General features: G+C 35.9%; 2 protein-coding genes across 2 annotated transcripts; both read right to left on the bottom strand.

The window, feature by feature from the left end:
- Positions 1 to 535: 535 nt before the first annotated feature.
- LOC122279327 (eukaryotic translation initiation factor 4E-1-like) lies at positions 536 to 5,662 on the bottom strand. Its single transcript, XM_043089900.1, has 5 exons — positions 5,237 to 5,662; positions 2,179 to 2,344; positions 1,970 to 2,095; positions 907 to 972; positions 536 to 791 (listed from the first exon to the last, which is right to left on the bottom strand). Exons 1-5 carry the CDS (start codon positions 5,551 to 5,553, stop codon positions 741 to 743), a joined length of 726 nt encoding a protein of 241 aa, XP_042945834.1. The 5' UTR covers positions 5,554 to 5,662; the 3' UTR covers positions 536 to 740.
- An 838-nt stretch (positions 5,663 to 6,500) lies between these two features.
- Positions 6,501 to 11,423, bottom strand: LOC122278834 (protein SRG1-like). The gene is made up of 4 exons (XM_043089037.1): positions 11,046 to 11,423; positions 9,979 to 10,226; positions 9,561 to 9,885; positions 6,501 to 6,909 (listed from the first exon to the last, which is right to left on the bottom strand). Exons 1-4 carry the CDS (start codon positions 11,301 to 11,303, stop codon positions 6,643 to 6,645), a joined length of 1,098 nt encoding a protein of 365 aa, XP_042944971.1. The 5' UTR covers positions 11,304 to 11,423; the 3' UTR covers positions 6,501 to 6,642.
- Between the last annotated feature and the right edge of the window lie 1,465 nt (positions 11,424 to 12,888).

Genomic DNA, 12,888 nt, shown 5'->3' with positions numbered 1-12,888 from the left:
GGATCTCCTTATTTGATACCAATAGTTATACTCACCTTAAGAGTTTAGCTCATGTGGCAACAACCTTGGAATAGATCTTTTGCTATGATATTTAAACATTATGATATTTAAACAATTTGTAGAAACTTTGACTCTTAAGATCTTTTGCTTTCCTCTTGAATTACATTTAATGCATTTGCGTAAACTCCCACCCGGAGATTGAGGCTCAATTTGGTATTTTTATTATTATTGTTTTAAGATTTAAAAAAATTTTAAAAAAATTAAATCATTTATTATATTTTATATAAAAATTTAGAAAATTTATAATAATGAAATGATAATTTTAAGTTTCAGATGATAATTTTTAAAGACCAAACCGAACCTCAAACAAAACTTTGCTCTCGGTGCCAATAAAAATAAAATAACAATAGTTTTACAGAATTTGATATTAAATAAAAAAAACCCCTTTTGACAACTTTTATCCATAACCGAATATAAAATACGATTCAGACACGAAAACAAGGAATTTTAATTTTCTTATGGGAGAAACCAAGGGTACGCAATGTCCATATAAGGAATCTTATTCTGCTTATGATTGTAAGTTTTCTTTAGCAAAACAAAGTCAAAAAAGTCAAGACTAGAATCCTAGTACGGTAACTAGGATGAGGGCTGCATCCGGAAAACAGCTTTGCATCCTACTTACTGGCAATATACTACTACAAGAGAAGAGAAGAGAAGAGGAGAAGAACGCTTGACAGAGATCATGCTGTGTAGCGATTCTTGGCAAGTCTGTCAAGTTTCTTTGCATCATCCTGAAAGATCAGACGATAAATTTACATCAGTAACCCCGTAACCTAGGATAAAACCAGCTCCATTCAATGAAGGAAAAATAAATTTAAGCATGTGCTCCAAAAATAACATCCTTACATGGACTATAAATCCTATCGTTTCGTTGTAATCGAGAAGCTCCTTCCACTGTTTCCCAATGCTCAACTGCAACAAAGAAGTTTGACATAAGATGCTGTCTATATTTTACAATCAAACTCAAATTTGAAATGACCAATCACAGTATATCAACCAGGCTTCAATTTATTAAATATAAAGATTCTTAAATTGAGCTAATGAATGATGTATCAAGTCTCAACATTATCACAACTGATACTTCTGGCTGAATTACATTGACATTATATATCAAGGTCTCAAATGATGAGAAGATTGCAAGTTTGAGTACATTAGAACAGCAACTTATTCTTCCCTCTCAAATCTTATAGAATCAAAGGATCGGTTTATATAGAATCCACAAGTCAGAAAAGGAACAAGAAGAAAAGATGAATGTGTCCAACAGAGAAATCAAGATGACGATATGGGCTCACCATATTTCTCATTCACCATCAAACTTGCAGTGTATTTAGACTCTAGAGCTTAATGACAACCATTCCAACTTGCAATTAAAATTTTTTTCTTCAATTAACTTCTTGCAATCTGAGTGGAGCATTAAAAAGTTGAAACAAAAGACTAGTCAAACTGATAAAAGCTAAAGGATCCATGTTGCACTGCTGCAAGGTGACAATGTTAAAGAGTTATATATGGAGTGAAAGGGCAAAACCTTAGATTGAGTATAGGAATGTTGTGAATGGGCTCCCACATTATTTGTGAGAGAGAAGTTCTTGCCCTTTATAGTAATTCCAATGGGCTCTAATGATAACATTAACCAGTCATTTTAGAGTATAGGCCTAGAAGTGGCTTGGGCCTTCCTTGCATTGTCACAAAAAGAGTCCTCATGTAGGTCCAGAAACATAAATTGGGGGGGACTAATAATACAGGCACAAAAATGAAAGCGGGCAGATTTATTAGATTTCTTTAAAGTTATTTCAAGCATCTAACTTCAAATAGGTGTTTGCTCTCGTATACGTCTTGGGTACTTAAGCTATGCCTACTTCATTGATTAAATAAAATATTACTTCTGCCGATCAAGAAAATGAAAAGTTACCTGTGCAGCTTCATTTGAAGCATTCCTGGTCCACAAAGCTATTTTATCCTGCCTAGCTCTGACATTAACAACTGCTCCACAAATTTCATCTCCATTATCAAATTGTTCTCCAATCAGGGCTAGCAACTGGTATCAGTCCATTCAGAAAATTAGACACACAGAAAATATTTGGTTCACTGTTAAGTTACAAAGACAGGCTGAAAACATACCGTATACAACCAAGAGGTGTCGGATTTCCCTTTTTGGAAGATTGTTGTCCACTTCCCTCCATTAGCACAAATAGGGTCTTCCCATTTGGGCTCTATTTTATATTTAAAACAATGGAAATCTGCTCCCGCAGTTAATTTGCTCGGATGATGAATATTATTGTAAATGCTGTACACAAAATAAAATTCTCATGCTGTACAGGAGCTTATTGATAAATTGAGAAGATGAAACTGCAATAAAAAAATCAAGGCAACAATAAAGACAAGCACATCCCTCGATGGTAAGTATACTGATTTACCTATCAAAAGAAAAGTATACTGATTTCTCCAGTCAATAGTACGTATTGGTTCACAAGTATTTGTCCATAGATCAATATCAGTTCCAAGTACTAGAAATTTTGACAAAGAGAGCTAGCCTAGTTTTTACTCAAAAATATTATGGAAAATTTGATTGAAAATGTAAAGGCATAGCTCAAAGTATATATAGGGCATATACGAGAGGTGCACCTAATTAGAACTAGAAAATGTTACAAAAAAGTAAGGAAAGATCAACCCATTAAAACCCATTAAAATATAGTGGTGGCCCAAAGGAACAGGGTATTCAAAAAGAAAATTTTAAGCTCTCCTATTGTACTCTCATGATCCTCAAAATTTCTATCATTCCTTTTGCTCCAAATATACCATACTAGACGGATAGGGACCATCTTCCATACTCATACAATTTGTGAACTACCTTTTTTTTTTTTTAATATTAGTAAGAAAATTTATTGATCCTCATAATTAGGCAAAACACAAGTAGCATAAAAGAGAGAAATACCTAATTACAGCCTATGAGCAAGAAAAATTGTGAACTACCTTATAATTGACAAAGATGTCTACTATCTTTCTAGACATAGCCAAAGTGAATCCAACTCTACCAAAAAAGTCATTCAAGAAGGCTTTGGCAATCTCACAATAGAGTAAAATGTGGTCTACAGAATCCCTGCTCTATCTACAACTACAACATCAATCTGTCACAATGATATAGTGTTTCCTTACTAACTCTCCAAAAATAGAATTTTTACTTCCGTTGGCTTCCTCAGTAGAAATTACTTAATGACGTCAATTTGTAACATAGAATTTCTGATAAATGCATCTAATGGGAAGCCAACCAATGGTTTATTCTCTTCACCTATTAAAATGAAGATTTTCATGTTAAGTACAACCATCACCACGAGTATTATCAGGTGCTACTGCATAATGCAGCTGGAATTGCTAAAATAAATAATACTCCTATGTTCACCTGGTTGACAAATTACCACAGCATACCAAGAATTCCTGGACGCCCCTCGTGAAGATCATCCAAACGATAGTCTAAACTATGATCAAATTTTATTCACAGACTGATCTTAACTATAAATCTGAACATGGTCCCAAAACTTGGATGGGGATTGATTTTTTATTTTTTTTTTATAATTAATAAAAATTTTCTTACCATAAATAGGCATAGCCCAAGTACACAAGAATTATACAAGAGGAAATACCTACATATGGTGACTAAAAAGATAGAAAAAACTAGAAAAACTTCAACACATCATCACCATTCATTACATTAGCCTTGGCCCAAAATATAAGAAAATTTCGTTTTGTCTATAAAAAATTTAAAAGAAATCACTACTAGCTTCCCCATCGATCAATCATTAAACAAAATACACAGCATGAAGAGAAGGTTAAAATGAAATAGTTTAAATTTGACATGCAAGCACAGCTGATCTCTGGAGGAACAATATTACTACCTTCTAATTTTTCACAGGAAAAGCTAGAACTAGTTAAATTTATGGGATGAAGGACCAAATCTCAGGCACCATTACGAATTTGAGCCAACTATAAAGGTCGATACCAGTGAGGGGTGGGCTGGAGAAGCTCAAACGAGATTTCTGGTGGAGCTCGGTGAGGAGAAGTTTCATTTTGCTGGTTAGGACAAGGTTGTAATTTGAGGGTCTTCAACAAGGCTCTCTTAGGGAAATGGATATGGAGATAAAATTACGAGAAAGAAGCATTATGGAAGGTGATGATCAAAAGATTCAAAACTAAGTATGGGAGTACTAGGGGGGTTGGTGTTCTAACGAAGTTAGGGGGGCATATGGAGTGGGCTTATGGAAAAATATCCATGAAGCTTGGATGCCCTTCTCTTGACATAATATACAAGTGGTGGGGAATGGTAATGGGATTAGTTTTTGGCATGATGTTTGGGTTGGAGATGCGGCTCTAAAGAATGCTTATCCTTTATTTTCAGAATTGCATGGTAACTAGATGCTTTGGTGGCTTATTTAAGGGAAATTACTAATGGCTCCCAAGAGTGAAATGTCAGCTTCATTAGGGAGGTTGGTGTCTACTAATTTTTAACTCGCTGAAGTATTTTATAACTAGAAATATCCCAAATGATAATCTACTGGTAGTCAACATCATCACATCATCCCAGAATCCATGAACGCCTGCTGTGAAGATCATTCAAATGATAATCTAAACTATGACAGAACTATTCAAAACCAGCCCTGATATCCATTCATTGACTAATATAAACTATAATACCAAGATATAATTTGGTCTCCAAGATTTTTTGAATAATATTCCAAAATTTAAGAAAGTAACATCTTGTGTCTATAAACGATTAAAAAGAAAGCAACGCTACCTCCTTAATTGAATTACACATACTGTAAAGAGAAGGCTAATATGGCCATAGTTTAAATTTGACATGCAAGCATGGCCGAGCCTGGAGGGACTATATGTTTTCTCACGGGAAAATCAAGAGCCTGTTAAATTTCATGGACGAAGGGCCAAAATCTGAGGGACCATAAATAATGTCCATTAGAGCAGAAACAGTGACAACCCAACCTTAATCAAAGCAAAGGCAAGAAGTGTTGCGAACGTTTCTTTCTATTTTACTTCTTTCTTCTTCAACTTCCCCAGCCAAAAATCAATATTTCACTTCTCAGCACCCAAGCAAAGATCAGCCAGAAAGACAAACCCATATATTTAATATATTTATATGAAATATAGTAACGAACATATTTCATTTTACCTCCAGAACTCTTCGACTGTAGAGAAGGTGTAGATCGGCCTAATGGAGCTACCCCACGCTGCCTGCTTGGACTTGGCGGAGGGGTTGTCGAACCAGAAGGTCCATGAATGCTCAAGCGGGTGGGGCTGGTGCACCACAGCCGCCGTCGATTGCCTCGAGTCCTCGTCTCCCCCTAAGATCTCTCCCTCCTCGGGCTCATCCTCTTCATCTGCAGCTCCGCCTGACCTAGGGTTAGGGTTTGGGTTTGTGTTTGTGTTTGTGATCGCGTTGGTCTCTTCTTCAGTAGTTGCCGAGTTGAGAACCTCCTCCACCGCCATTTTGCTCTCTCAATCCTGGTTTCTTGTGGGGAATTTCCTTAGGTTTTTCTGGCTTTCTCGCTCCTTCTCGGCGTTTCCTTTTCTCTGTCCCTGGAAGGTGGGGAGAGAGAATGTAATCGCGTATGGTATAGGGTCACTAAACAGTTTGGGCTGGGCTTCTGTTAGTCGTTGGGCCTCAATCAAAGGCCCGTATGATTGACCCAAAACAATTGTTTATAAATAAAAATTTGGTAGCTCGTTCTAATTTTATCTTATTGTATTTACATGGTATTGTACGTTTAATTATTAACCACTTTTTTTTTTTTAAATATATAAATATATTCAATAATGTTTCATTATCCGAATTTCATATATGTATATATGTGTGAAAGTGAAAACCATTTATAACTACTACACCGTTATTTCATTTCAGGCTTAAAAAATCAGTTATCGTCTTAGCAGAGTGTTTTCATTATTGATTTTTTTATCGTGGAATTAGAAAATCCTAAATTCTTCTTTAGTAATTGTTTAAGGTCTATTCATACAGAGCACTTGTTTATTTTTAGATGCAGTGATATATCATCTCTGTCTTTTTTGTTTTTGAGTAATGATATATATAAGTTTTAAGTATGCAAGTTGGTATAGATTCTTTGTAAAAATATAGACTCCACAAGAAAAAAGTGATTTTTTTACTCTTTTTCATAGTGAGATTCAGTTTTTCGTAAAGATCTGTGCGAGACTTGTATCCTTGATATTTAGACAAATTATTACTCTTTATTTTTAATTTTCATTGGCTATCCCAATTCCAAAGTATATTCAAAACTTCCAATATCTTTATCATGACATGGTATAAAACAAATTAAATGAGAAATTCTACTCCTTGTTCCTATTCAACAAGGTATAAATGTGGCAAAACATAAACCTTTGGAAGATGAAGTCCTTGCAAATCTATATGCCTTCTTACAAGGTGCATTAAACAGAAATTGCCTGAATTTATTTTTCAAAATCATTAGTATCACTGAAATTCAATGCAACATCCAGAACAAAATTTTTGCACATTGTATCACCTTTGTGGCTACTCAACTCCTGCTTTATTTCGCTAATGCATGTTCAGCATCTGTTGCCTTCCCCATTATCTATTCTCATGAAATCAAGGTATGACTTGCCGTTTAGTTTTCGATCAAAAAAATCCTTAAAATACTTCTCCACCGGAACCCGTCGAAAATTTGATGGGTTATGAGGGCCAACAAGGCTAGGTGCAGGTCCCAACTCTGAATCTAGCTTGGAACTATAAAATGTAGCAATGGAGAGCCTCTCTTTTGAGGAGTTTACTGTTGCCCTATGCTCGATGCTGCGATAAATGCCATTACTCACAATCTGCAGGGCAAACAAGAAATTTTAGTATCAAATGTCAACTTCACATAGAAAAGAAATTATATATGAAGTTCCAACTTAGTTTCTGATAAGATTTTAGGTAATTGGTGAAGTCATGAAAGTCTTTTTAACTTAAAAAGTTTAGATCTTGCAGAGCAAGGGTCTTATGCTTTTGCTGGATATAACAGATTCCAGACCCTGGAAGAGGCAACCAATATGCAAGAATGATATGATCTAAATGATTCAGATTACCCTCATAGACATTCTCCTAGCTAGTGTGGTTTGATTAAAGGGATTACATTTTACACATTAGTAGCTTGGTTGAAACATAGAGGGGGAAGCTAACAATTGTTTGTTGGGAATTTGGACCTCCAAATTCACCCCCCATAGGATCTACCATTTGCAGGAATAACAAGAAAAATATAGAAATAATAACAACACAAGAAATTTACGTGGAAACTCTAAAATAGGAGAAAAACCACCAGACCCAGAGAAGAAAATTCACTATGTGAAAAATTGTTACAATCACACAATTTTTCTCCTCATCACACCTACAAAACTACCTCACTAGTAAAACTTTAACTTTACACCTCTTTCCTTTTTACAAAAGGCTAATAGAGGAATTTAACTAAAGTCAAAAGTTACTAGATAAGCTTTCAACTGGTGCACTTAAACTAAGAGGCTAAGTCTCTTATTTATAACCCCAAACATTTGCTTCTTTCTTATTTCCCACCAGTGTGGGATTACAAAAAGACACAAAAGTCAACAATCTCCACCTTGTGGCTTTGACTGGTCTCACAGCCAAACTTCACCTCAATGAAGATCTTCATAGCTTCCGCTATCATGCTTCACTATAAAAGCATACCCACTCAGAATAAACCAATTCCAAGCATTTCACTTCGGCCCATGTCGAAAACAACCTTGCTGAAAATTATGGTGTAACTTCCACGTTTGGCTTTCCTAGAAGTTCATCAGCCATCGACATGAATTTCCACCACACACCCTGCATCAATGTCAAACCAATGCCTGTGTGCAAACTTGTGGACCCGCTAATATTAACACATCCTCTATCATAGCAACTTTGGGAATTAGCGGCATGCCATGAGGATGTACATGTCTCTTTTTAAAGATCAAAATCTTTCATGGAGAGAGACACAATATTAGCATCAATATCAGTATCTCCATTTACTGACTTAAAGCCACTTGCCGAACCTGTTCCAGCTCTTGGACAATTTTTCTTCACGTGCCTAGATTGTCCACACTCCCAACAGACTACTTTCTTCTTCATAGAGTTCTTCATCTTCCAATTTCCAGCTACTACCATCACTAAGTTCTCAAGTGGAACATTACTTCCACGACTTAGTCTTCTCTCTTCAGAAAAAATTTTACTGGTAACTTCTGAAAAAATTATTTTCTCCTTCCCATGTATCAAAATAAGTTTCATGTGCTCATAGGAAGATGGAAGAGACCAGATGAGTCTCAAGGCTTGATCCTCATTATCAATTTTAACTCTAATAGCTTCTAGCTCAGCGACAATACCATTGAGAACACTTAAATGATCTGAAATAGTTGTACCTTCACTCATCCGCAGTGTATGAAACTGCTCCTTCAGGTATACACGATTTGAGACGCCCTTTGTCTGATACAACTCTTCAAGGTTTTCCCAGAGTTCCTTTGCCGTAGATATTCCATGCACATTTGCAAGAACATTTTTAGCCAGGCACAGACGTATCGCACTTGCTGTTCTCAAATCTAGATCCTCCCAATCTTCATCGCTCATTTTAGATCTGCTCCTTTCACCAGTCACACTAGTACCAGTGCTGATTTCAGGTATTGGTCTACCCTTCAATGCCTTGTGTAATCCTGATTGAATCAAGACATCCTTGAATTGTACTTGCCACAAGCCAAAATTGATTCTCCCATCAAATTCCTCCACCTCAAATTTGACAAGATTTGAAGGCCTATTTCCTGGCATTGCTTTGATGAATTTACTGTAGAAATGAATAGTACCTCACTAATTCAGTTCCCAGGAAAGATTGGAGGGTCACAATGGACACACTTAAAATTTCCAATCTCTTAGACAGAACCTCCTTAGACTGTACGTATCCACACTACCACACCAAAGCTCCACCCCACAAAAAGAACCTAGTGGCTCTGATACCAATTGTTGGGAATTTGGACCTCCAAATTCACCCCCTCTAGGATCTACCCTTTGCAGGAATAACAAGAAAAATATAGAAATAATAACAACACAAGAAATTTACGTGGAAACTCCAAAATAGGAGAAAAACCACCAGATCCAGAGAAGAAAATTCACTAGGTGAGGAGAAAAATTGTTACAATCACACAATTTTTCTCCTCACCACACCTACAAAGCTACCCCACTAGTAAAATTTTAACTTTACACCTCTTTCCTTTTTATAAAAGGCTAATAGAGGAATTTAACTAAAGTCAAAAGTTACTAGATAAGCTTTCAACTGGTGCACTTAAACTAAGAGGCTAAGCCTCTTATTTATAACCCCAAACATTTGCTTCTTTCTTATTTCCCACCGGTGTGGGATTACAAAAAGACACAAAAGTCAACATTGTTTTCCTGCACAGTCCTTTTGATCAGGTTTTAGCTATGCTGTATTCAGATCAGAGTAGACTAGCACCTCCATGATATCTCCAATGTTGACTACAAAAGCATTTTGAAGAGGTTTTACTGGAACCCATCTTCCATCCTTTCGGATTTGGAGACCTTCGGTTTCAGTGAGCTGAGAGAGAATTGTTAGAGCATCTGCATCAGAATGTGGAGTAAACCCAATGGCTTTATCTGGTTCAGGGCATGGAGGATAGTAGTTCATCCTCATAGACTGAACTCCATCACTAAACAGCTCCCTCATTTCCTCAGCATCCATCTTCAAAGATTTGGCCATGTGACCTAAGATTTCCATGGCCAGATTTTTCACTTCTATAGAGTACGCTTGCAAGGTGTCTCTGCAGCACAAATATGAAGTTGAATTTAAATCATGTCTGTGCATTATAACTCTTATTAGTGCATTTAAAACCACACTGAAGGTATAGAGAAACCTGAGCTTTGGGGCAAGCTTTTCAAATAGGTCATTCTTTCTCAGATTGAGTGGAAGAGTAGTTACATAGAACATGTCAGACCAGTCCAGCTTCTGATCCTCTGAAACTACAAAGAGCTGCCCAAAGCCCTCATGATTGTCTGCCTGTTGCCAAAGCTTCTTCTTTTCTTCATAGGGAAGTCTGAAAAAGTTCTCAATTTCTGTCCTGAATTCTTCCAGCAAGGAAGTACTGACTCGATGGTTTACAACCTGCTCTTAATAACACAAGAACAATAGTAATAATAAGTCAAAGTATTGATGCTAGACTTGAATACAAAAAACAAAAAACAAAAGCAAAAATAGAGAGAGAGAGAGAGAGAGAGAGAGAGAGAGAGAGAGAGAGAGAGAGAGAGAGAGAGAGAGAGAGAGAGAGAGAGAGAGAGAGAGAGAGAGAGAGAGAGAGAGAGAGAGAGAGAGGTCAGGGCAAGTGTTGCCGAGTTATTGCAGCACTCATAATTTATGGCAGGGTTCATGTGTTTTTGGCCTGAGAGGCATGTTATTCAGATCAAGTTGTGTACGGTTGGTAAGATTAGTGCACTGCCTTTATTCAAGTTTTAATGAGTAGCTACACTAAAAAGGAATAAATATACTTTTCCCCCAAAATCACAGGGGATTCTGCACCTTGCATCCCAAACTACAAAAAATAAATAAATAAAAGGTCATATTGATCTTTCCCACTTCCAAGAACTTGCCATGTTGCCACAATATTGATAATTGGTTCTTAACAGAGTATTCATGTTGGTTGGAGGATGCAATGTTCATGTTTGGTAGTTTGAGATATAAGATGCATATCCCTCGGTAGTCCTTTGCTATTTGGGTCATAGTATTATGGAGATAATAAAGTATTTAGTACATTTGGCACGAATTTCTCCTGCTTGTGGTGAATATATCTTCATTTTCATCTGAAACTGATATGGATTATAATAAGAAACTTGAAATCCTGAAAACAGAAGTTTTCTACGAAAAGAAAAGTAGATGAGCCTATTTTGGCTCTTGTTTGGCCTAGCCTGGAACAATACAGAGATGTACCTGGAAGAATCCCCAGTCCTTACAAGCAGAGTGCAGCCTCTCCAATTCAGAATTGGAGGAATCTTCAAAAACCAACCTCTCAAGATCGATGACCGGCACCGATGGAAGTGATGACTCAGAGGAGAGGAACGAAAGGTCCTGATCATCTCGGACGTAGTTAGGTGGGATGTTGGACATGGGTTCCTTGGCCAGCTCCTGAACACTAGGTACAATGATGGATTTCCCGAAGTTAACTTGTACTTCTGTTTCTGTCTCCATGTAGGCCGAGGAAGAGCAAAACCAGGCCTTGTGATTTCTAGCTTCCCAAATATTGACAATTTTGAGTTACGCAAGTTTGAGCTGACCGATGGTCTCTTGGGAGTCATCCACAAAGAACATATTTTATCCGTAAGTTTTTTTATTCATATAATAAACACGATGTGAGAACGTGATACGTACGTACGAAGATATTCATATTTTTTATTTTTTATTTTTTATTTTTGTAAATTTAACGAATATTAATATTTTGTGTTAAAATTTTTTATTTCATTTAATAAATTTATAAGTAGTATAATTCATTATTTAAAAAAACAGTTCCTCTTTAAAACATTCGGGCTGTTACTACACGTTTAACAACCCCCAATCAAAACAAGCCACATATGCAATTCTATACTAGATATAATATATTTGATCTCATGATTCATCTTATAGAACTAATGAAAGTTCTCAAAATTTACGTTTCTTCTTAGAAATACCTTGGTGTGACCAGCCCCAATTTTTGGGTGAAGATCTACAAAAGAACCCTACACCCAAAGCAAAGAACAAGAGGAAAAGACCAAGAACAATTATTATAAAATAATAATTGTGAAACCCAAGGAAGCAACCCAAAATAAAAAAGAGAGGAATTTTTTTTATTATAATCATAGAAGTTACTTGTTCATCCCAATGATGGGATATACAATTGAGAAACTTTTGTGATCTTAAAATAGAGTCTCAGATTCACTTTCCATTTAATCCTTACAATAAATCCATGCATTAATGATTTATGAAGATCTAAAATTAATGCTCACAGTCTCTAAAATTAATGATTTACATAATTATTATTTTTTGAGTAACTCTATGGTTGAGTCTTTAGGAGTGAGAATTATTTAGCAAAGGTGTAATTTCTAAAGACTAAAAGTGGGTGATATGGAAGACACCAATTTTCATATAAATCTTTTTTATCTCACTAATAGTCACTTCTCAACTTTCCCATTACTACTTTATTTTTCATATTATGGAAATGGATTTTGATGGATTCAGTTCAAAATAGATAGGAATAGTACTTTAATTAAATGTCAAGTAGTTGATCCGAGGTGAGGGTGAAATGCCAAGCATCTAATTAAATGCTAACCTTGGAGGTGTTTTCTCTTATGAAGTAATTAGTATCCAGTGAATAGTAGTTAATGACATAGGATCCTTTCTATTTGAAATCATTTTTATTTTTCTATGTATCTATTTGTTGTGAAGTACACACTCTTGGGTAAAGAATAGCCCACAAGATGCCATTCTCCTAAGAAATCAATGGCTGAATGAAAAAGCATTCTTTAATCACAATAACAATATTTTCTCCTACATTGACAATTATAGCATTCGCTCCTATATGTTTTCCTTACTAATTTTTTCTCTTTTTTTAAGGCACAAAATTGGAGGTAGGGCTAGCTATTTGGAAGTTTGTTACATTTACTTTATTGTTGCTGGAAACATTTATTGAGCAACTATGGAAAAAGCAGGGGAGGATTTTCTCAAAGTCAATTTTGATGCAACTATCGGTGTAGAAAATCAGAGAGTGGGTTTAGGAATAATCATTAGGAACAATGAAGGG

The sequence above is a fragment of the Carya illinoinensis genome, chromosome 10, assembly GCF_018687715.1.
Source record: "Carya illinoinensis cultivar Pawnee chromosome 10, C.illinoinensisPawnee_v1, whole genome shotgun sequence".
NCBI lineage: Eukaryota > Viridiplantae > Streptophyta > Magnoliopsida > Fagales > Juglandaceae > Carya > Carya illinoinensis.
This window is presented reverse-complemented; position numbering and strand designations above follow the sequence as displayed.

Bases quoted from the DNA above. Each gene is read 5' to 3' on its own strand.
- LOC122279327 (XM_043089900.1), bottom strand. From the start codon at position 5,553: ATGGCGGTGGAGGAGGTTCTCAACTCGGCAACTACTGAAGAAGAGACC. The intron at 2,096-2,178 runs GTATGTTTTCAG...GACTGATACCAG, and splicing joins ACACCTCTTGGTTGTATACG to TTGCTAGCCCTGATTGGAGA. The intron at 792-906 runs GTAAGGATGTTA...CTGATCTTTCAG, and splicing joins CGATAGGATTTATAGTCCAT to GATGATGCAAAGAAACTTGA.
- LOC122278834 (XM_043089037.1), bottom strand. From the start codon at position 11,303: ATGGAGACAGAAACAGAAGTACAAGTTAACTTCGGGAAATCCATCATT. The intron at 10,227-11,045 runs GTACATCTCTGT...TATTAAGAGCAG, and splicing joins AGGACTGGGGATTCTTCCAG to GTTGTAAACCATCGAGTCAG. The intron at 9,886-9,978 runs GTTTCTCTATAC...TTTGTGCTGCAG, and splicing joins AAGCTTGCCCCAAAGCTCAG to AGACACCTTGCAAGCGTACT.